Source organism: Phycodurus eques, chromosome 12 (assembly GCF_024500275.1).
Source record: "Phycodurus eques isolate BA_2022a chromosome 12, UOR_Pequ_1.1, whole genome shotgun sequence".
NCBI classification, from domain to species: domain Eukaryota; kingdom Metazoa; phylum Chordata; class Actinopteri; order Syngnathiformes; family Syngnathidae; genus Phycodurus; species Phycodurus eques.
Genome location: NC_084536.1, coordinates 9,165,847 through 9,190,506, shown reverse-complemented (window position 1 = coordinate 9,190,506; position 24,660 = coordinate 9,165,847). Strand labels below are relative to the sequence as shown.

The 24,660-nt window shown below is 41.5% G+C and overlaps 1 protein-coding gene across 2 annotated transcripts; it reads left to right on the top strand.

Moving 5' to 3' along the window:
* The first annotated feature begins 3,724 nt into the window (after positions 1 to 3,724).
* Positions 3,725 to 24,619, top strand: hao2 (hydroxyacid oxidase 2 (long chain)). 2 transcript variants are annotated; one of them, XM_061691382.1, is made up of 9 exons: positions 3,725 to 3,776; positions 5,762 to 5,830; positions 10,266 to 10,418; positions 12,103 to 12,254; positions 15,169 to 15,452; positions 19,366 to 19,584; positions 21,735 to 21,893; positions 24,215 to 24,284; positions 24,360 to 24,619. In XM_061691382.1, exons 2-9 carry the CDS (start codon positions 5,814 to 5,816, stop codon positions 24,413 to 24,415), a joined length of 1,110 nt encoding a protein of 369 aa, XP_061547366.1. In that variant the 5' UTR covers positions 3,725 to 3,776; positions 5,762 to 5,813; the 3' UTR covers positions 24,416 to 24,619. The 2 variants fall into 2 exon arrangements, with proteins under 2 accessions (XP_061547366.1, XP_061547367.1); XM_061691383.1 differs by lacking the exon at positions 21,735 to 21,893.
* Positions 24,620 to 24,660: the final 41 nt, after the last annotated feature.

Here is a 24,660-nt window from a genome sequence, read left to right as displayed (position 1 = left end):
CCGCTAGAGACGGGTTAATAAAACCAGAGAATGAAAGTCAGATAAGGAGACATGCAGGAAGTTGGGCAAACAAATCACCCCCCCTCCCTCATTTGACCTTGTGAGAGAACGGCAGCTGTTTTACGATGACTCCATAACCGTGGAAACCCACTATTTGTCATGTCTGCATGTGTTCAACCCACTAAAGTGGATTTCTGGCTGGTGAGTCACAGAAAATGGCGACTGCAAAGTCAGGCAGATACATATCCCTTAGTGTCCCTAAGGCAAAAATACACCCCCTAAATGTACTCATTCACACATACACAGACATACAGTAGTGTACGGTTACTAATGCTCATGCGTACAAATGTGTGTGTGTGACTGTCAATTTTATAACCTCTTTTACAGCCTCCCTTATGCAGGTTCACAATTGATTCTTACTGCTCTGAATGTCAGTCTGCTTATCTCATGTAACTTCCAGTGTGCAGTATATTCTTCCTCTTCTCCGGGCCTTTCACACCCAAAGGACTCATTTCGCATCATCAGTTCCTAGACCAAGGGGTAGATTGGTAAATTCATTATAATTGAATGACTACGAATGACCTGGCCCATCTGTCCATTTTAAATATCAAGAGGTTGCCCACTCCTGCAATATACTGTGCCATTATTGAAACAAAGAAATAAACAGTGGCAACTGGTCAAAAGAGGGAGCCAGAGTAATGCCCCACACGCATCGTGGTCACTGCATTACCTTCTTTAAAGACGAACATTTAAATAATAACAATACAAAAAAATCAAAATATATGCATATCTATTACTAAACGAGCAAGCAAATAGTAAAAAGTTAATGATGAGTAAAGTTGTCTGAATAATGACGAATTTCCGGTGTGGGGCGCACAAATCTTTACCCACTGACTCTCGTTAAAAGCTTGACATGCGCAGTTGCTCCTCTTTAATGCAAAAGACAGGACCACGGTGGCGCGCAACATTCCGGCACCACGAGCTGTCCAATGTCGTATCCTCACATGTCAACTTCTGGTCTAAAGTTGATTTATTTCAAGTTTCATGTCTTATCGTACGTGTATGTGCAACAACGGTGCTAGCTTACTTTTGTGTGTGTCATGTGTGTGTATTGATCCTTCTGTCACATTATAAATATTATAAATAACAAATATTAAAAATGTTAATAATGCCTCTCTGTGTGACTGTTTAGTATGATAGACGTCATTTTTTGCAGTCAGTGTTTATGTACAGTATGTACCCATTATTATTATTAGTAGTATTAGTAGTAGTAGTAGGAGTATTTATTTTACTGCAAGTTAGTGTGCTTATTATCTTAAAGACTGTAAGAGCCTCGGAAATGTTTAAGCAAATATAAGTTCAAATGTTAGAATTTTCTTTCATAATTGGAATATCATGTAATAATTTAGTACAAAAGAGAATTGAATTATGTTGTTAATGATGTTTACGTGCTCCAATACTTGTCGCTGTGTAACTGATTTACAGTATCTGATATAAAAAGACACTCTGCTAAAGACTAATACGGCCTCTTGTGTTACAGTATCAAGGCAATGGGAATTTGAACTGTGGAAAACAGGATGTTCTCTCGTTTCTCATTCCGGCTGCGGCATCCGTCTCGTGCACTCTGACATCATTTTTAACAACTTGTGATTCATTTTAAAATGAATGGTGCCATTGGTTGGCCAGGGGGCTGGCTAGTTATTGCTGTGACAGCAGGTAGCTGAATGACGTTGACCAAAAAGCCAGTCGGGTGACTATCAGAGGGGACTGAATCATCATGTCTGATTTTGAAACGAAACGGAGAAGGCTCATGGAGCGCTAATCAAAGATTCCAGCATTTGTTAGTGTACAAGGTCCTGTCAGTACACCATGGTGACAGTAAGTGCATACATTCAGCCGAAGGGTTGATTTGTCTCATTCTAACACAAGGATGACAAGGTTTGAGCACATCCTCACATGCGCTCAGGTGAGTGTTGGCATGTTGAGGGAAGTGCTGCTGGTCTTCAAAGCTGCGTGAGGTCACTCAAACGGCCACAACCACATCAGTGCACGGTGACACACTACATACAGTATACATGTGTGCATATTCTGTACGTATGACACATATACAGCTACATATGGGAGCTATGCATCCTTTGATGTCGGGCTTCCCTTCAGGTTTCACTTTGTCTCACTTGGTCCTGGTTCTTGTTTTAATTCCAAAAAAATAGTTGGATTCCTGTTTAGGAGTGCCGTGTGACTGTCCATGCAGATGCTCGAACTGAACATATATTCCGCACATCGTTTGCCATTATGTGCATTTAAACATGCCTTTTCACTGGCATCAGTGTTGGAATGTTTTAATATTTCTCACTATAATGCCAAACGTATTACTTTATATGTGATACTTGAGTTTTTAAGGCCTCTACAGCATCAGTGTGCTATTTTTTTTCTTGAAAAGACAGATACATGCGATAAAATACATGCATGTGGGTAATCCACTCGGGGTGAAATAATTAATTCTTGAGTCTGACGTGTTTCCCAACCCTAATAGAGTCAAGGCACCCATTTTACATCTGAAGAACCTCACGGCACACCCACAAACCAGAATACTGAAATAATGACGAGCTCGTCTCAATTGACTCACAAACTGACTTACTTGGTGTGAAATCTGGGCCCGTTTGGTTGAACTCAAAGCTGACAAACCAAGGGCTGAAACCCCAATTTGAAACTTTAAAGGTGCTATATTTTGCCAAACCAACTTTTTCTAGTATTTAGGATGTAATATTGTCTCTATGGTGCCTCAGTAGACATGTGAAATATGAATTAAAATTGTACACGCATTCCCAAGTTCCCGACGTTTTTCTGCCGAGAGGCCTGAAATCGGGTCATTTGAATTGATCCAGTTTATCTATGTCACTAGTGAAGATTTCCGCCTTCCCTTCCCGCTTCCGAGCCAGCGCTGTCAACATAAACACGTGTGCGCTCACAAGTGGGTCTTCAACGCGGAGGCAACCAATCAGAGGAAAGGGGGTGGTTTTAGCCAAATATGGACAAAGCGGATCTAAAACTGGGTTAAACACAAGTAGCTGTCAGAAGGGCCTTTTCTGGATTACTCATATGACAAACCAAGGTGTTTTCTGAAATGATATTAACATTTTTATACAAAGTCCATGTTAGAGAGTCACTCTATGGAGGTCTAAATGGCCAAAATATGGAACCTTTCACTTGAAACTCAGCCTTGGAAGCCTAACCTTGTTTTGAAATCCGAATCTCAAACCCAATCCCTGGTTTGAAACTCTCATTTGAAACCCTAACCCTTGTTTCAAACCTTTACCCAGGCTTGAAACCCTAACTGTGACTTGTAACCCTACCTAGAAACAATCATTTGAAACCCTACCATACCGTTGCCCCCGTCAAAAAGAGTACAAAAAAATGTAAAAACGGGAATGGCCTGCTAACTAACAAACATTAATTTATAATTATTAAATATAATTGATATAATATGTGTTATTTTTTTTGCCCTCCTGCCCATCAAGCAATACTGGTGCAGTCCAGCTGTAGTACTCTATTAGTAATGCGTGTGCGCTTGGCGTTTTCTGGTAGAAAAGAAGGGGGGCCCAGCAACGCCACAGGGGGCGATGGGTCATGGGGGGGTTGGAGGAGGAGCTTCTCACTGTGATGAAGGGGGGCCACGGGAGTGGGGCGGGGATGCGACGAGGCGGCCTGCCCTCTGACACGACCTCGTCACATGAGAGCGGAAGCGCTGAAGGCCGCTGACAGCACAACAGGTTGAGGTAAGACTTTTTCATTTACGTTTTTCACCTCAGTGCTGACAAGCAGCAATATCAACGTCGTATTGGGATTGGAAAAGCATGATTGTATTAAAAAAAAAAGAAACTAAGAACTGTAGGGAGTAAGGGCAGCTTGTTTGTGACATGGTGAAAGAGAGCAAGTATTCTAGAAATTCAACTGGACAATGTGCTGTCACCAAGCGACCATTCAGCACGTGATTGACACCTTTTACACACACACACACACACACACACACAAACATGCGCAGCCACATAAAGACTAAATGTACTACACACTGATGCACTCTTACTGTAGTTGTGATGTTTTATTTAAAAATGGACTCTTCCACTGTTCTATTATGACACGTATTATCAAAATGAACTGATTTTTGGGACAAATTTGTGATGGTCCCGCAACAAAACAGTGAAAGGGGAAATATTTAAGTGTAAATTGAACAACTTAAAGTGTTTTTTTTTTTAACCAATCTGAAATGTATTTGCTTTTGAATTGCTTACCTTTACGCTGAGTTTTATTGTTAAAAAGAAAAAAACACATCTGAAGAGGAAGGACCGCTTAACATGATGTCAGTCACACTGAATCCTACATTTTAAATGAATTCAAATAGAAAACAAAAAGTCATTCACTTTCTCATTGACACTTTTAATTGCCTTAATTTTTCTAAAGCCCATAAACACCATGTATTCAGTATTGTTTATAAGTATTCACCACAGCAAGTTGTAAAGTAGCTGATTTCATAACTAGAAATTTTTACGCTCAATTGTATTACTATTTTGATACATATGGAGTCGTACATGTATGTGCTTTATATAATGTCAGAACTGGAATGACTGATGGTGAATTGTGACAATTCTGTTAAGTGACGCCAAAACAAGTACTAACATTTTTATTAGTACGTCATATTATAATTTATTCTTCAGTGTTGCACTTCCCTCAAGTGTTCATAAGTGGAAGTGTTCTGTAGTGACGTAACTGTTTCTGTTTTGAGATTGCAACCCATTACAGTATACAGGGTTGGGAAGATGACTTTGCAAATGTAGTTGGTTACAATTACAAGTTACCCTGTTGAAAATGTAATCGTTGTGTAACTTGTTCAACTATTTTGTCAAAGTTATTTAATTGATTACATTTGATTACATTTTGATCACTTTTCAAATGAATGAATGCATCAAGAGGACCCTTGGATGTTTCCGCAAAAGAAAAAAAAAGTGGATTAATAGCATCTATTATTATTTTGGAACTAACTATATAACTGTTTTGAACACAAACTGATAACAAAACATGATGAAATGCAAAAACCTCATAAGAAAATGTTCGTTGCAGTTATTTGTGTACAGCATGTGCAAAACCACAATACCAAACCATTTTTGACATGACAAATGTGCACAATTTAGACAACATTGCTTCATATGACAACCCGGATAAGTCAACGTTCCATAAAAAGTCAAAAATTAGCTTAAAAAAAAGAAACTATTCAAAAGTCAATGTTCTTTTACGTGTTCGAAAGTGTAACGATGAGTCTAACGTTTTCAAAATCTGAGACAAACTAATAGATTTCACCACAAGATTTCACATTTGGAAACGTCATGTTTGACACCAGAGCTGAATGGCACATGACCAGAGAGAGCCAATCACAAGTGTCGGCTTTAAGTGATATGAAAAAAATATGGAAAAAAATAAAAACAAAAAACTAAAAGCAACTGTAATTTAATTACACGTTTTGTACCAGTAATGTAAAAGGATTACAGTAACAAAATTTGTAGTTAATTTACGTAATCATGTTACATGTAATTAGTTACTTCCCAACACTGACAGCATATCACAATGGTTTATGATCAGTTTAAGTCATTTGGTTTACTTTCAGACAAAATAGAGGATTACGTTTAGTTATAACAAGGTGGTAAGACTTTTTCACATGAATAAACGTTGCAAAGTTGTTGCTTAAAAATGTATTTTGTCTTGTTTTCAGGTTATGACTCTGTCAGGCGGGTTGACGTTGTGCTGAAAGAGCGTGAGAGAGAATGAGCATTTGTAACCGGTGAGTGAACAACTGCCACTTTTTAACATCATTTTCCAGACGATATTTACTGCTCTAACAATAGAAATATACAGTTATGATTATTTTGGTCATGACATCACAAAATGCTGATTTTTATTGATTTTTTTCCTGAAATGTTAGCTAATTATACAGGAAATGTTTTTTTTTTTTTTTTTTACATTTTACACAGTTTGACATTAACACTGGGCTTATGTACTGCTGTCTTGTATTAATCTAACTTAAAAACACCAAATTGTTCAGTTGCAGTTCAATGGCGATCAGTTTATTTGAACTTTTAGAGTTTTTTTTTTTTTTTTTTCCACAATTCACATCGAATGACAGAATACAATAGAATAAGCTTTCACTGTTGGGAGAAATTTCGGTTTCACAGCATTCAAGTGGACAGCAGCAGTACATGAGAATAACCAATTTAAATTACAGGTACATTAATCAAGACAATATAAAAGAATAGTTAGCAGCATTGTATGGTGCAAAAACACTAGCAAAACGTATTTTATATTTTGGTTTAGCATTACTTTTGCTGCATGATATAGCAGAAAAAGATAAGCTGTGGTTCAGCCAAAGCCCTTTTCTTATGAACGAAATAAATGACATTCAATAAAAAGGGTAACAATAGTATTAGAACGCGCTCTCAGTATGATGCACTACAGTACAGTTGTCCACCACTGTAAACTACAACAACAATCAGATGCATATTGTTCAATTAAAATTGAATCAGCTGAAATTCAAAATGTATCAGAAACCATTTTAGGGCAGGTTTACATATGCATTATATCATATATAACATTGTTGTTTGTTGGCTGTTACAGTGTGAATGACTTTTTTTTTTTTTACTTTATTTTTATATTATTTTTTGTTGTGTGTGCACAACGTTCATTGACTCAATCAATTGACATCAAATGTACAGTAGTACCTTGACTTACAAGTGCCCCAACTTATGCGTTTTTCAAGTTACCTTATATGGAGAGGTCAAAACTCCTCAGTAAGCCGCAGTAATATTAAGACCTTTTCACACTGCACTTGGTTTTCTTGGTGTTGACCGTGAGGGAAGGGCGCAGGCACGACGGCAGTCCAGTGCAAGCTCGCCCATATTTGGAAGTGGTTGCTTTGCGTGGTTGCTTTTCCTGCTGGTTGGTCTATTGCTGTTCGGTCTCTGAAATCACTCCACCAACCCCTCTCCTATTGGATGCACCAACTGAAATCACAGCGCTGAACATTTTTCGAGGCGTGACAACATTCCGTCGTTGCGCTCTCGCGACACGTACACAATCAATGGGCTCGTCAAGGCTGTGCTGCGGCCGGTAAGTGCAGTGTGAAAAGGCCTTCAATCATCCCTCACAGAGGATGAAGAATATAAGTCTGTGAATATTGTTATATTATCAGTCTACATGTGTTGCGACATTATTTGTGTTCAAATATCCGTTCCTTGAAGGGTTACAACACCCCCAAATACATGCTATTTGTGAGCCTGTCAATGGCATATCCCATCATGTGTTAGCATTAGTATTAAGCTAGCGGACTTAAAGGCTAAGACATGTGGGTGTTCTAAATAAGGTGTAATTCTCTTTCTTTTATGTTTAGTTTGACAGTAAACTTCAATTGGGAGTGGCAATAAACATCTTGAAGCCTCTTTTTAGAGGAAATGTTCAGGATCTGTCAAACATGCTGCATGTTGTGAAATGAGGGGACTTGAGTTCACTGCCACCATACGGCGCTCGTTTCTCGAGTTGTTGCTCGCAAGTCAAAGCAAGAAAAACAAAACAAAACAAATCGTCTGAATGATGACTCCTATCTCAAAGAAACTCGTAAGTTGGGTCACTCATATCTCAAGGCTCCACTCACTGTATGTACATATGTTCTTTGTACAGTCATAATAGATGCAGTACTATATAGGTACAATATACTGTACATATGTGAACATGAACAGCAAGCAACAATAGTCAGCAGCGTCGTATGCGACAAAGCAACTCGCAGCAAATTTGATCATCAAATCATTATTTTGCTGCACTATATAAATTTCTATTAGAAATGCAACCAAAATATTAGAAACAACCCTGTGTGATGCAATGCAACAATAATAAATATTTTGATCAATTAGATCCATCATTTGACTTTACGTATCAGCGGTGTGACAAACCAGTACAGTAATCCCTCGCTATATTGCGGTTCACTTATTGCAGATCCAAGGCATAACAGATTGGTTTTAATTGATCAGAACAGTGCAGTTACTCAGCAGCACATCTCTGGTACAGTTGGCATTCATGGCTATATATTTATAATGTGACAACACCGACTCTCATCAGGACAAAAGGGCTCTATTGCTTCAGTCAACTTCAAAGCTTACAGAGCAATTTCTACTCATACATTTGGTTAGTCACCACGTTGCTTAAGGACGTAACATACATGACCAGACATTGACCAGTCAGTTTCATGAGATAAATACACAAATACCAACCCAGCCCGATATAATTCCCATAATGCTTGGTGCTGCCTCCACAGCTAGACCCTTCAGTGTGTAGCATGGAGCCTCATGGTTGGGGCAGGAAACTGCCTGTCAACATTGTGTCCACATGGTTTGATGTTCACGTTACTCAAGCCACTTTTTTGAGTGTGTGGACGGCAACCTAAAGTAGACTAATAAAACACCTGCACCTCACCAAAGTGTCGGTTATACTGAATTGCAAATATGGGTCATTTCCATATAATTCCATATCATTTGTTCTAGAGTGAAGACATCACCCACTGAATTTCCTTTTGATAATGAATTAATTTTACCGATATGAGTATTGGAATTATTGGCAGTTGTTACCCATCAAAAGGTCATAATTGTTTCTAAGAAAAAAAACTTCTAAAGTAATATTTTCAAACTTTTTATGCCAACATGTCTTTACCGTTAGGTGTCCCGTTTTGCAACATGTCTTGTGGAGATGCTAAGTACATTTTTGGATTTACAGTGTAGGCGGCACGGTGTAGCACATCTGCCTCACAGTTCTGAGGACCGGGGTTCAAATCTCGGCCCTGCCTGTGTGGAGTTTGCATGTTCTCCCCATGCCTGCGTGGGTTTTCTCAGGGTCCATCTTTGTCGCTCAGGCTGTCTTTACCGTTAATGCCACTGGAGAGAGCCTCATTATGTTGTTGCAATACACCAGAGGGATCTGTGAGCTGAAGTGCCAGGATGAGGCAGCGATTTTACATTCACACAATAGCACACAGCAAAATGAACGGTGTCATTTCCGAGTTATGAATAAGTATGAATTTTTTCAAGTGTCGGAACTGCAGTATTACCTGTCTTTGGGAGACATTTACCCATATAAATTCAAAATGGCGAAAAAAAATAAATTATAATTTTGATTTTTTTTTTTTAAAATGTCTTCACCGTTATTGGTCGAATTATATGAAAACGACCCATATGAAACTTGTAAATTCATATAAATTATAGAATAAGTAATTGCTCGCTACTTCCTGGCTTTCTTGTCTATTGCAGGGGCTTCCTGGAACGTAACCCCTGTGATAAACGAGGGATTACTGTATAAGGACAACTGTTTTTATTGTATACAACGCATTTACTACTTGACTGTAGTATGTAGTCTTTTAAAAGAGTGCATCGTACTTGGCGTCACCATCAGCGCATTTTTAAAGATAAGCAAGGCATCATGAATAACAAATGATTCTGAATCTTAATTTCCAGGTTTGAAAAAATGCCTGATCTTTGAGTTTTTGAAGACTTGTGCATACGAAACCAAAACGCTAACACTGAGCAACCATTTAGGGGTGAAAAGTTGTCTGATACAGTGTTGATGTATTTCATTTTGTATCACTCACTGTGTATTTTTTAAATGTTTTTGTTATTGTTTAGTTGTGTTGTATTTTGTATTTGAAACCTAAACACTTCTTTAACCCGGACTTTAAACCATAATTAGACACCCAAACCCTGGCTTGAAATGTAATTTGAAACCCAAACTCTGTCTTTAAACACTAATATGAAACCGTAATTTGAAGCACTATCTCGGTCTTTAATTCCAAATTTGAAACCCTAACTGTGGCTTGAAACCTAACCCTTATTTGAATGTCTAATTCTGGGTTAAAACAGTAATTTGAAACCATAACTCGGGCTGGAAACCTAACTTGAAACACTATCCCTGGCTTGAAACCCTAACCCTGGTTTAAAACCTTAAACTTCAGGCGGCATTACTCTGTTCTACTAGCACGGAAGCAGAAGTTCAGAACACTCAAATGCTCCAATCCCTTACAAAATGTATACAGTATTTTTTTAATTGGTAGTTATTTTTTCTCATAGGCAATGAATGACATTTATTGAAATACCTTAGAATGGATTTAGGGGTTCGAGGTTGTCATCATGTAATGTAGGAAGGGGTGGGTGGGGTGGGGGTGTTCCTAATGTTGCGTTCCACAGAGAGGGGGGTCAGTGTGCCGAGATGGCCATGGTATGCCTGACAGATTTTGAGGAGTACGCCAAGGAGCATCTGTCCAAGGCCACGTGGGACTACTACGCCGCCGGAGCTGATGAGTGCTGCACCCGAGACGACAACCTGCTGGCCTACAAGCGGTACCAAAACCTTCACTAAAAAGCCCTCTAAAAAGTCAGCAAAACATTTTAAAACCATTCAATTTGGGCTATGATGTCATCTCGGCGCATCCAATAAGAGAGATGGTGGCCGAATGAGTTCAGAGTGAAAACAGCATGGAGGAGGAAATTAATGCACTCCCAATGTCCCGATCTCTGGGACACAAGACAGATGCAGTAGCATGACATTGTTAAAAAAAAGAGGAGGAAAAAAATGCTCCTTACTCATTCTTCCGCACTAAAAAAATGCTTGTTGTTTCATCATTTCATTCCAATGTATATCAAATTACAATTTGCTGAAGTTGAAGTAAATTGAATGTAACATTCTTAGAAAATGTTAGTCATAAAATTAGTACAGTTGTTTTTAACCACGGTTACACTGACAACCAGATAACCCATTTCTTGGTAGCTTTAACTCATCACTATTTGTAGTTTTCACGTGTTGCTGGGTCAGAATCTTGACCAAACGTGCTGGGTCAAATCCTCAACCCATTGCGCTGGGTATAATTAAACCAGCATTGGCTCGGTCTCTTTTGGACCCAGCGCTGGGTTAGCCATTTCACCCAATTGGGGTTACTTTTAACCGAGCAAATTTAAGAGCGTAAGTACACTTTGAAGCGGTCTTCATGGAGCTGCAACTCACGGACGAGCCTAAACTTCCTCAGATCCTGCCGTCCATCCCCCTTATTATTGGTCAAGCCAGGGCTTTCCATTGTCAGCCAGTGACAAATCATATTGCCAAGCTGTGGCCTTAATTTACGTCCAAACCTGCGGGAAAAGGTATGAAGCTACTTCTTGTTTGCTTCGCATTACAACCAGTGCCAAATATGGGCTTCCCTGCACCCTACCTTGTGGTGTGTGCCGCGCAAACTAAGTGTCGCGTGTAAGTGTCTCTACCCAGGCTTGAAACCCTAAACCCTGTCTTGAAACCCTAATTTGAATTTTGAAACTCTCACCGTTTTAAAACCGTAATTTGAAACTCTAACCCTGTCTTAAAAGTCTAACCCTGGCTAAAAACACTAACCCTTGCCTGAAACCCTAATTCAGAAACTTAACCCTTATTTGAAACCCTAACCCTGGCTTTAAACAAAAATGTCATTGAAAATGAGAGGTTTTATTTCTACAATGTATTTTTAGCCTCTGTAACATTAGGCACAGTTTTAACATTAGGTTAAATATGTGTGTGTGTGTGTGTGTGTGAGAGAGAGAGAGAGAGAAAGTGTGTGTGTGTGTGTGTGTGTGTGTGTGTGTGTGTGTGTGCGTGTGATGCGTGGCACGGTGGGGTCAAATCCGGCCTCGCCCGTGTGGACTTGGCATGTTTTTCCCGTGCCTGCGTGGGTTTTCTCCGGGCACACCGGTTTCCTCCCACATCCCAAAAACATGCATGGCAGGTTGATTGAAGACTCTAAATTGCCCATAGGTGTGAATGTGAGTGCGAATGGTTGTTTTTTTTATATGTGCCCTGCGATTGGCTGGTGACAAGTTCACGGTGTGCCCTGCCTCTCGCCTGAAGATAAGTGGGATAGGCTCCAGCACGCCCAAAACGCTAGTGAGGAAGCGGTACAGAAAATGGATGGATGGATGGATATATATTAGGTCATGTACACACGGCACACTGGGAATCACCAGAACAAATTTCTTGTGTTAATGTTCTCTTCGTGTCCAGGATCCGCCTGAGACCTCGTATCCTGCGCGACGTATCGGTGAGCGACACCCGCACTACGGTGCAGGGCACGGAGATCAGCTTCCCGGTGGGCATCGCGCCGACAGCCTTCCACTGTCTGGCCTGGCACGAGGGCGAGATGGCCACAGCAAGGGGTGGGTTGCACTTTTCTTTTCTTTTTTTACATTACTGGGGCCTTTCATTTTTAAGATGCCATATTTTGGCTATTTAGACCTCCATAGAGTGACTCTCTAACATGGACTTAGTATAAAAGTGCCAATTTCATTTCAAAAGTGTTTTTTGAAATGAAATTGACTCGTTTTGTCATACGAGTGTCCAGAAAAGGCCCCTCTGACAGCTACTGTTTGACCCAGTTTTGTCTATATTTGGCTAAGACCGCCCCCTTTCCTCTGATTGGTTGCCTCCATGTAGAAAACCCACTTGTGAGAGCACATGTGTTTTTTCTGTTGACAGCGCTGGCTCTGGACCAGAGACGGTAGGCGCAGATCTTCGCTAGTGACGTAGATAACCTTGATAAATTCAAATGACCTGATTTCAGGCCTCTCGGCAGAAAAACGTCTGGAACTCAGGAATGCATGGAGGATTTTTATTCATATTTCAAAGTTTACTGAGGCAACATAGAACCAGGATCTGGGTTCAACCCCTCACTGGCGCAGTTTGCATGTTATTCCTGTGCCTCCAGGTACTCCAGTTTCCTCCCACATCCCAAAAACATGCATGATAGGTTAATTGACGACTCTATATTGCCCATAGGTGTGCATGTGAGAATAAATTATTGTTTGTCTATATGTGCCCTGCGATTGGCTGGCAACCAGCTCAGGGTGTACCCCGCCTCTCGCCCAAAGTCAGGTGAGATAGGCGCCAGCACCTTGATAAGCGGTACGGAAAATGAATGGATGGATGGCTAATTCCAATGTATATATACATTCCCATCACTAGATGGCAGCATGTCATTGCAATCCTTACCTTTGTAAAATACAACCCCAATTCCAATGAAGGTGGGACGTTGTCCATCCATCCATTATCTGAGCCGCTTATCCTCACAAGGGTCGTGGGAGCGCTGGGGCCTATCCCAGCTATCATCGGGCAGGAGGCGGGGTACACCCTGAACTGGTCGTCAGCCAATCACAGGGCACATACAAACAAACATCCATACACACACACATTCACAGGCATTTAGAGTCTTCAATCAACCTACCATGCATGTTTTTGGGATGTGGGAGGAAAGCGGAGTGCCCGGAGAAAACCCACGCAGGCACGGGGAGAACATGCAAACTCCACACAGGCGGGGACGGGGATTGAACCCCCGCACCTCAGAACTGTGAGGGAAACGCTCCAACCAGACGTCCACCTGTGCCGCTGGGACTTTGTGTTAAACATAAACAAAAACAGAATAAAATGATTTGCTAATCATGTTCAACCTACATTGAATTGAATACACTACAAAGACAAGACTTAATTTTCAAACTGATAAACGTTATTGTTTTTAGCAAATAATCATTAACTTAGAATTTTCACTAAAGTTCCCTCTAAGGTGCGCGCATGCGCAATCACACACTGCTCGCACGTTTTCTGCGCACAGCAAATCTTTGCAACGCATAAAATAAAATCCTACCTGAACTGCAAATAAAATTATTTATTCTGTACCATTCTGCAATGTAACTCGATGAGTGACCGGTGACAACAAGCTTTAACTACAGTAAAACAATGACTAACACTGTGCAGCCAATAATATGACGCAATTTACTTGACTTTACCTACGCAGCCACTCAATGTCATTAAATGCGAATGTGCAGCTGTTTTGCGGGTTAGCAAGTAGTGTAGATTAGTTAACGGCGTGGCGTTGTTAAAACAGGCAAATTATGATAATGGTGAAGCGATCCGGCGGTGGCATATCCACTCACCAAGTCAATGCTAAAAAGAAATGCGGTTCTTTTAAGTTGGAATGGCTGTCAGAGAATGTCCGAACAGAAGAACAAGAGGTGAAACTGGGTAAGATTTGTACTTTTTCATGCTGCGAAGCCAAAATAGCATGCGAGTGTTCGGAGGAAAAAGTGTGGACTAAATGGAAGTTGGACTACCTCAAGTTGGACTACCTATTCACCATGAAACTCATATGAATCCTGTTGGAATCATACAAAGACGCAAGCTGGAAATAGGGATCGATACATTATTGCAGGAGATGGTGAAGATCAAGAGAAGAGGAATGAGTTGTCACACAAAAGGAAATCTGACCCTGAGCAAGTTAAAGTTCTCATTGACAATATTCTATTTGCCCTCAAAATGAATGCATCAATGCAAGCATGCAAGGTCTACAACCACTGGAGAAGTGAAAAGAATGATGGGAAAAATAAGGTGAAATTAAGTCCACAATCAGATTTGTACTTATTCTAGTATCATTCATTCATTTTCCGTTCCGCTTATCCTCACTGGGGTTGCAGGCGTGCTGGAGCTTATCCCAGCTATCTTTGGCCGAGAGGTGGGGTACACCCTGAACTGGTCGCCAGTATCATCTGTTCAGAATTTGTATTTGTGGATTAAGGAAAATCCCTTAGATCATTTATTTATCTATGGTTCATAAACATTTCTCATTTGTTCAAAACAGTTAACAGTTAAGTTGTTCATTTACAACAGCATGTGGATATCTTTAATACTTATACAGAACAGAACCCTCAACCTGATATACAGTACAAGGTAATACACAGCTCACAAAAAAAAAACAAAAAAAAACAAAAAAAAACCCCACAATATGTAGTTTTCATTGTATGTGGCCCAAATCACTTATATTACAAGTTATTTAATGGAAATTAATGTTGTATTTGGATTATTTTCAATAAGCCATGTAACATGTTATGATGCATGATACAGGTGTGGCCACAGTGCACACTTGATGTTGCTCACAATGACCCAAAAACCACTCAGGAAGTTTACGTGTATGCTCAGACATGAATATTAGAGGGAACATTGCTGTCTCATAACGCATTAAACACGGAAGTCAAGGTACCGCTGTATGGAATAATTGGGCCTTGTCTTTGCTCCACTGTACAGCCACTGAGACGTTAAACACGTGCTACATCACCAGCACCTACTCCACGTGCTCGGTGGAGGAGATTGTGGCGGCGGCACCCAATGGCTACCGTTGGTTCCAGCTCTACGTGTACCGCGACCGCAAGCTGTCGGAGCAAATCGTGCACCGTGTGGAGGCGCTGGGCTTCAAGGCCTTGGTGCTCACCGTCGACGTACCGTACACGGGCAAGCGGCGCAACGACATCCGCAACCAGTTCAAGCTGCCACCGCATCTCAAAGTCAAGAACTTTGATGGCGTCTTTCAGGTAAAAGTAAATTTGGGCCACATCTTTGCGACATCAAAAAGAAGGAAAAAGATAGTGATAGTAGTAGTTGTACAATGCAATAGCAACATGACAACATATCCAAAAAGATAACAGTCTGTCAAAATGCTTAGTGGCTGGAATGGCTTCTTCAACCTGAATACAATGCACCAAAAAGTTTGAAAATCGGATGACAGATTCCGAAGAGAGTGAGTTTTTTTGTGTCAGAAATGAAATTGCCTTGGGGTACTTCTTTGTGAAACTGAAAATCTGATCACAAAAAGGAGCTTTTCGGGGTACTTTTTGTGTAAAAGTGAAAATCTGATCCCCTCCTTGCGCCGTCACCTTATCGTGGTGGAGGGGTTTGTGCGTCCCAATGATCCTAGGAGCTAAGTTGTCTGGGGCTTTAAGCCCCTGGCAGGGTCACCCATGGCAAACAGGTCCTAGGTGAGGGACCAGACAAAGCACGGCTCCAAAGACCCCTACGATGTATAAAAATCCTGGAAGACGTTTTCCCTTGTCCGGACGCAGGTCACGGGGGCCGCCTCTGGAGCCAGGCCTGGAGATGGGGCTCGAAGCCGAGCGCCTAGTGGCCGGGCCGGCACCCATGGGGACTAGATATAGTTGGGAGTGGGGTTTTCGACCTGGCCGTGGAGCAGTGGACCAGCTCTACACCCTTTGCAGGGTCCTTTAGAGTGCATGGGAGTTCTCCCAACCAGTCTAAATGCATTTTGTGGACTTGGAGAAAGCGTTCGACCGTGTACCTCATGGAGTCCTGTGGGGGGTGCTTCGGGTGTATGGGGTACCGAACCCCTCGATACGGGCTGTTCGGTCCTAAACGACCAGTGTCAGAATTTGGTCCGCATTGCTGGCAGTAAGTCTGATTTGTTTCCGGTGAGGGTTGGACTCCGCCAAGGCTGCCATTTGTCACCGATTCTGTTCATAACTTTTATGGACAGAATTTCTAGGCACAGCCGAGGCACAGAGAGGGTCCAGTTTGGTGGCATCAGTATTGCATCTCTGCTTTTTGCAAATGATGTGGTTCTGTTGGCTTCATCAAGCCGTGATTTCAAACTCCCACTGGAGCAGTTCGCAGCAGAGTGTTAAGCAGCTGAGATGAAAATCAGGCCCTCCAAATCTGAGACCATAGTCCTCAGTCGGAAAAGGGTGGCGTGCCCTCTCCAGGTCGGGGATGAGATCCTGCCCCAAGTGGAGGAGTTCAAGTATATTGGGGTCTTGTTCACAAGTGAGGTAAGAATGGAACGGGAGATTGGTGCAGCATCTGCAATGATGCAGACTTTGTATCGGTCCGTTGTGGTGAAGAAGGCGACCAGACTTGAAAGTGTGTGTGTGTGTGTGTGTGTGTGCGTGCGTATGTGCGTGTGTGCACGAGAGAGAGAAAGAGAGAAACATTTGCAACTTACCGCAAGGTGTTTTCTCAAGTTAGAAGTGGGCTGAAATATCCAAATTTGGGCAGTCGCAATTTAAGAGCTGCATGACAAAGCTGTTGTTCTTCGGAGTCTGTAAAGTAAACACTCGTGCGGCTGTTTTTCCCCCCCTAAAATGAATCTATTTGTTTGGCCCACGAAGGGTTTGTGTGCGGTCATGTTACTGCCTTGTGCCGTCTGATTGGTGAATTGGAGTCAAATGACACTAGTGATCACGTTGGATTGGCGCAACAGCGCCCAATGCAGCAGTCGATGATGAAGTCTAAAAATAGATCGTGCACGCACTAATGAATAAATAAAAATAGTGAGTGGCATGTCGATCATGGTAAAGGAGTAAAAGTAGATTCTTCTTCACATAAATACGCCAGTCAATGTAAAAAGTACAATTTATACAAAATGTAACTTGAGTGAATGTAACAGAGTAAATGTAGCTTTACTACCCACCTCGTTACTACCCACCTCTGTTTATTGGTTATGGATGATTTAATGTACTCAATTCATGTTTTTTGGAAAATTCCACAAAGATGGTGGCCACTTGTCACAATTGCAAAAATTAAAATCTAACAAGATGAAATAGCTCAAATCAGGACAAAACATACTTGTTCTTTATCTGCAAGATATTTCTTCTTCCCAGTCACTTTTTGTGTCAACATTTTTGGTCCTTAAAAAACTTAATAACATATTATAATTTGTTATTGAGATTATGAGTAAGTTTAGTTTAAAAAAGGATACAGGTAAACCCTAATTCTATCACTGCAAGAAATAAATAAATAAATCCGTATTATTTGTGGAAAAAATATGGCAGTTGGGTTACTAGAAAATGTAAACATCATTTACAGAATACCATGTACATTTTGCAGTATAAAAATGTTAGTTTACTAAAACAAAACAAAAAAGGGTTTTAGTAGTAAAGCACTTTTCTGCTGAATTAACATGAACATGCTGCTAATATAACTTTTTTTTAATTTTTTAAATTGGTAATAATCAGGCAGTTTTTTATTAGTTATACATTTTGTCTTTATGAATTGGTTATCTGTTCTTTTTTATCCATGTCTTTACTGAACATATAACAACTAATCAACAGAAGATAGGTTAGAAAATATATATATATATATTTTTTTTAAATCAAATGGAAGGCAGCAGTGGATTTCATCCTTTGATACAAATGTTCCTGTTCAAAAGGAACAGGAAGAAGTAAAAAAAAATAATAATAATTATCGAGTATACTCCTAACTCTAAGTGCAGATTTGACTTGTGCTGTATAATAACAATGAAATAGGATGCTAATCATATATAGTATACTCTAGGTATCGAAAAATAACAGGTCTATGTCAAGTAATCACAACATTCAAGCTAACATTGCCAACTGCTTCATCATCATCATAACAGTATTTTTTTGGGAGGGTCTACATTTTGAATCACTCTTGTTTTAAACATCTTTTTAATCATATGTTCAGTTCAATGTCATAGTCATTGTGCAAGTTAACTCCTCTAACGGAGACACATCTCTGTTTTCCATCCATCCATCTATTTTCTGAGCCGCTTCTCCTCACTAGGGTCACGGGCGTGCTGGAGCTGTCAGCTGTCATCGGGCAGGAGGCGGGGTACACCCTGAACTGGTTGTCAGCCAATCGCAGGGCACATACAAACAAACAACCATTCGCACTCACTGTCACAGTCATGCCTACGGGCAATTTAGGAGTCTCCAATTAATGCATGTTTTTGGGATGTGGGAGGAAACTGGAGTGCCTGGAGAAAACCCACGCAGGCACGGGGAGAACATGCAAACTCCACACAGGCGGGGGCCGGGGATTGAACCCGGGTCCTCAGAACTGTGAGGCTGACGCTCTAACCAGGAGGCCACCGTGCCGCCGTCTCTGTTTTATGTTTCTTAATGTTTTAGAATTTTTTTTAAATACAACTGATCGCCTGAAATTATAACAACTTTCTCTAGTTTCGAACAGCTTCTGAGTACTAAATTATGTAATTCCTCATTTCATTACTTTTTCCTTGTTTTTTTTAAGCCCAGTTTTTGTGATGTAGACCTAGTTCATATTTTAGGTAGGTCAGAAGTCAAGAAGAAGAAGAAAAACATTTTTAAAAAGCGGGTTTTTTTTTCAGGTTGTAGTCCATTCATTGGCCGCTTTGGTAGCTCAGGACTACCGTTTTGAAGGTTTTGACAAAAAAAAAATTGACAAACTAAATTTGGAAAAATTGACAAACTAAATTACACTCTTTAATTTGACTGTTGCTTTCAACACACCACAGGGCGGGACGAGTGAGTGTTGGCTATTAAGTGCCAGAAAAAGGCAAAAAAAGAGTTGCCAGCTTTTAAAGGGACGTGTGAAAGGCTGATATTAAAATGACAGGACTTGAACATAGTGCTGTTGCTGTACCTAATGTTTTGGCAAGTGAGTGTAGATTGAAATGACAACTATGGGAATAAAAACAGACTCCTCACCCATCAGGAAGCGTCAGGACCGGAGGAGTATGGGATCCCGGCCAACACTTTGGACCCATCTATTAGCTGGAAGGACGTCTACTGGCTGCAGTCCATCACACGGCTGCCCATCATCATCAAAGGCATCCTGACCAAGGAGGACGCCGAGCTGGCGGTGGAGCACGGCGTCCAGGGCGTCATCGTCTCCAACCACGGCGGGAGACAGCTGGACGGCGGCCCGGCCTCGGTAACATGCCGTTCCGACACGGGACCCGTTTGCTCTTCTGTTTTAGAGCTGGGCGATACAGCAGAAAAATAAGATGCACGATTGTTTGCTTGTTCTTTTTAAAAAAAAAAAAAAATTACAAAAATCTGATTTCTTATTTTTCTCCATTTGAATGTTGAAAAAGTAGGAGACAATGGCATTATTCCGATAAATGTTTGCCTTTTTTTAGTTGTTTTTTTTCCAGATTAAGTTTTCTTCCTTCAGCATTAACTTAACCTCCACAAAAAATTATAGAAATGAGCAAATTCTTTTCTTTTAAGATTTTTAAATGTTTAAAAAACTGAACACTGGGGTTGGCAAAGAATGAGTTATACAATATTTTCTTATTAATTTAGCCACTTTTTTTATTTGAATGTGGTTATTTTTTAAATATTATTCATTTATCTTATTAAATAATTGTTTAATTTATTTTTTTGTAATTTTAGCAAATAAACAATTGTACAAATTTGTAATCAATTCATTAAATAATTATAATTCAATGAATTAATTCCCCAAAATTAGCACAAACTAATATTTTATTAAAACCCACAATTTTAAATATTTTATTATTAAAATCAACAATTTTAAATATAATACAATAATATTAGTTACTTTTCATTTTATTTCATTAAATAATTGACTTAATAATAATTACAATAATTATACTGTATATTGTAAAATAAAAACTAATCATAAATATTAGTAAAATAAACAATTTTGTGTTACATATATCTTCATATATTTTATGTAATTTAATTCTGAGTAATAAAAATAATTAAAATTGCATTAATTATAAATGCTCCAAATTAGAAAAAATAAATACAGGAAGTCCTCGAGTTACGACGTTTCGACTTTACGACGCCCGTGCCTCGTCCGCCATTTTGTCCCCAACACCATAGTGTTTCTGCTTAGCTAGTGCATAGTGCTTGTCTGTGTTTGTGCGCCGGGATTATCTTTGCCTTTTTCGCCCTCTTTTTTTCACACTCTCAGCAGTAATGGTAAGTACAGAATATTTATTTATTTATTTATTAATTTCTTTTAGTTTCTTTGTACAAAGTGTTAACCTTTCCTTCTACGGTCACCTGACTGCTGAGCTGGGTGGCGGCAACAATAAAGGCACGAAGCACCGATTTGCTGCTTTAATGGCTTTATTAGCTCTTCTGCATACTCAACGTCAACGGGTCCTCCGCTAATCACTACTCTTCCCCGGTCACCGTCACTACACTTGCCACTGCACACACTCGCACCTGCGCGCACTCCTTCCTCCTTCACAGTCCGTCTCACTCAGACATCGACGCACACGTCCACACACACTGAACTTGCTGTCACAATCACGTGGGACAATACCCGTAACAGAAGTATTTCGACGTAAATTTCGACTTTAACGGTGAAATCCGACTTACGCGGAAATTTGGGTTAAGTCGCCAGCATAGGAACGGAACTCGTTCGTAAATCGAGGACTTCCTGTATTTAATCATTGAAATGAACTATTTACTTATAATACAAAAATATTAGTACGATGATTTCTTTGCAATTTTATTTCTTATAATAACCAACGTATTAATGTGAGTTCAAATAATAATTAATAATAAAATAAAAACTTATTTAGGTACTTTATCTACACCATCACGGTCCTCAAAGCGCTTTTACAAAGCCTCATATTTATCAATGGGCAATTGCTGCCATGTCAGTGCTGCCAGGCTCACTGGAAGCAATTTAGGGTTCCATCAGTGTCTTGCCCAAAGACACTTCAACAGCGGACAGTCAGAGCCAGGATTCGAACCGGCAACCCTTCAATCACTGGACAGCCTGCTCTACCAACTGAGCAACTATTTTGCACATTTCACATGCACATGTAACGTTTTTTTACATCAACTTCAAATGAGCTGTCCCATCTGTCCATTTAAAAAGGCAAACCTGGCCCATGAGCACAAAAGAATGAGCACCTAAAATTGGCTGTCATGTTCTTTTCTCATGTCGAGTTGAACAGCTGAGGTAAAGCGTCCTCGGAAAATATTCATGGCTCGAACGCACACACCTTGGGTTAAAAGTTTCCAATATGGATGAATCACTGCTTTTGCAATGTATAAATAACGTCTAAATAGCTGGCCATGTGGTTATCATGCCGACAGATCGACGCGCTGTCTGAGATTGTGGACACGGTGCAAGGCCGGATCGAGGTCTATCTGGACGGGGGCATCCGGACGGGCAGTGATGTGCTCAAGGCGCTGGCCTTGGGGGCCAAGTGTGTGTTCATCGGCCGGCCGGCAGTCTGGGGCCTTGCATACAAGGTGCACACAACTTCTGTGTGTGTGTGTGTGTGTGTGTGTGTGTCCTTCAATGCTGAGAAATTCCTTCCCTTACTGTGTTTCATGACCCAGTGAAGATAAATCTCCTATCTGTCTGAGTGACACATTAATTTGCTGTATATTTGGTGACAGCGCTAAGCTGTATTACAGTATGTCCATCATTTTATTATTTAATAACACCATGGTGAGCCTTAGGGTGGGCCATTTTATGTTGCCATGGTAGTTCCGGAGTAATATACAGTAACAACATCCATCCATCCATTTTCCGTACTGCTTATCCTCACGGGGTATGCTGGAACGTATCCCAACTGACTCTGAACTGGTTGCCAGCCAATCGCAGGGTACATATGAAGAAAAAAACATTCAATCTCACATTCACACCTACGGGCAATTTAGAGTTTTCAGTGAACCTACGGTGCATGTTTTTGGGATGTGGGAGGAAACCGGAGTACCCGGAGAAAACCCACACATGCACGGGGAGAACATGCAAACTCCACACAGGCGAGGCCTGATTTGAACCTGGGTCCTCAGAACTGTGAGGCAGATGTGCTAAGCAGCCGGTCACCGTGCCCCCAGTAACACCATCACCCATGGGGCCCGACCGGAAACAGCCGGAAAGGGTAACGTGGGTCCCCCTTCCCATGGGCTCACCACCTGTGGGAGGGGCCATAGAGGTCGGGTTCAGTGTGAGCTGGGAGGTGGCCGAAGGCGGGGACCTTGGGACCCGATCCCCGGCTACAGAAAATGGCTCTAGGGACGTGGAATGCCACCTCTTTCGCAGGGAAGGAGCCCGAGCTGGTGTGTGAGGTCGAGAAGTTCCGACGAGATATAGTCGGACTCGCCTCCACGCACAGCTTGGCCTCTGGTACCAGTCCTCTCGAGAGGGGTTGGTCTCTCTTCCACTCTGGAGTTCCCCACGGTGAGAGGCGCCGAGCAGGTGTGGGTATACTTATTGCTCCCGGCTCGGCGCCTGTACGTTGGGGTTCACCCCGGTGGACGAGAGGGTAGCCTCCCTCCGCCTTCGGGTAGGGGGACTGACTGTTGCTTGTGCCTATGCACCAAACAGCAGTTCAGAGTACACACCCTTTTTGGAGTCCTTGGAGGGGGTGCTGGAGAGCGCTCCCGCTGGGGACTCCATCGTTCTGCTGGGGGAATTCAATGCTCACGTGGGCAATGACAGTGAGACCTGGAAGGGCGTGATTGGGAGGAACAGCACCCCCGATCAGAAACTGAGCGGTGTTCTGTTATTGGACTTCTGTGCTCATCACGGAATGTCCATAACGAACACCATGTTCAAGCATAAGGGTGTCCACACGTGCACTTGGCACCAGGACACCCTAGGTCGCAGTTCGATGATCGACTTTGTGGTAGTGTCATCGGACTTGCGGCCGCATGTCTTGGACACTCAGGTGAAGAGAGGGGCGGAGCTGTCAACTGATCACCACCTGGTGGTGAGTTGGCTCCGATGGTGGGGGAAGACACCGGTCCGACGTGGCAGGCCCAAACGTATTGTGAGGGTCTGCTGGGAACGTCTGGTGGAATCCCCTGTCAGAAGGAGTTTCAACTCCCACCTCCAAACGGAACTTTGCTCATGTTCCGGGGGAGGCGGGGGACACCGAGTCCGAGTGGACCATGTTCTGCGTCTCCATTGCTGAGGCGGCCAACCGGAGCTGTGGCCGTAAGGTGGTTGGTGCCTGTGGTGGCGGCAATCCCTGAACCCGTTGGTGGACACCAACGATGAGGGATGCCGTCAAGCTGAAGAAGGAGTCCTATCGGGCCTTTTTGGCCTGTGGGACTCCTGAGGCAGCTGATGGGTACCGGCTGGCCAAGCGGAATGCAGCTTTGTTGGTCGCTGAACCAAAAACTCAGGCATGGGAGGAGTTCGGTGAGGTCATGGAGAAAGACTTCCGGACGGCTTCGAGGAAACTCTGGTCCACCATCCGCTGACTCAGGAGGGGGAAGCAACACTGTGAAAATGTATTAATCTCACGACAAAAATATTTTAAAAATATATTACAAAATAAAATGGACAAATTAAGAAAAATATACAATCATTTTCTATTGGGGGTTCAAAGTGTATCATTAATTAATAATAAAGATACATTTGACAAATGAAAATAAAATAAAAACCATGTTGAGTTCAGGTCGCATCCAAAAAGAAAAAAAAATGCAAATAAACAAAATTTAAAAAAATAAAAATTTGAGATCAAATATTGAATGTGTACAAGTCCAGTCAAATTGTCTACGATTCCACTGTATCAGTCTGGGAGTTCTTCCTAATATTTTGTCTCTTGTCATTTCAGGGGGAGGAAGGAGTGAGGGAGGTGCTGCAAATTCTAAATGACGAGTTCCGCCTGTCCATGGCTTTATCGGGTGAGTGCGACTCGTCCACACGATGACCACGACAACATCAGTCCACTGTGAAGTGCCTCCATTTCATTGTTGCAGGTTGCCGGAATGTGGCGGAAATCAACAGGAACCTCATCCAGTTTTCCAAACTGTGACCGCCCTGCCTGCACAAGGCAGTGAGACATTTTTAACTTAAGCCAACACTTGTTTCTACTGTAATCAACACAAAAGGGATCAGAACAAACTGTACACTGAAGCTTCGCTCACAAAACATGCTGTTTGTGTATTAATAAATGCAAAAGTGATGACATTTCATTTCTTATACTTGATTTGTCAAGACGACCCACAGTTTGTATCAAACAATCAATTGCCCAGCCCATAGAGACTACAGATACACTGA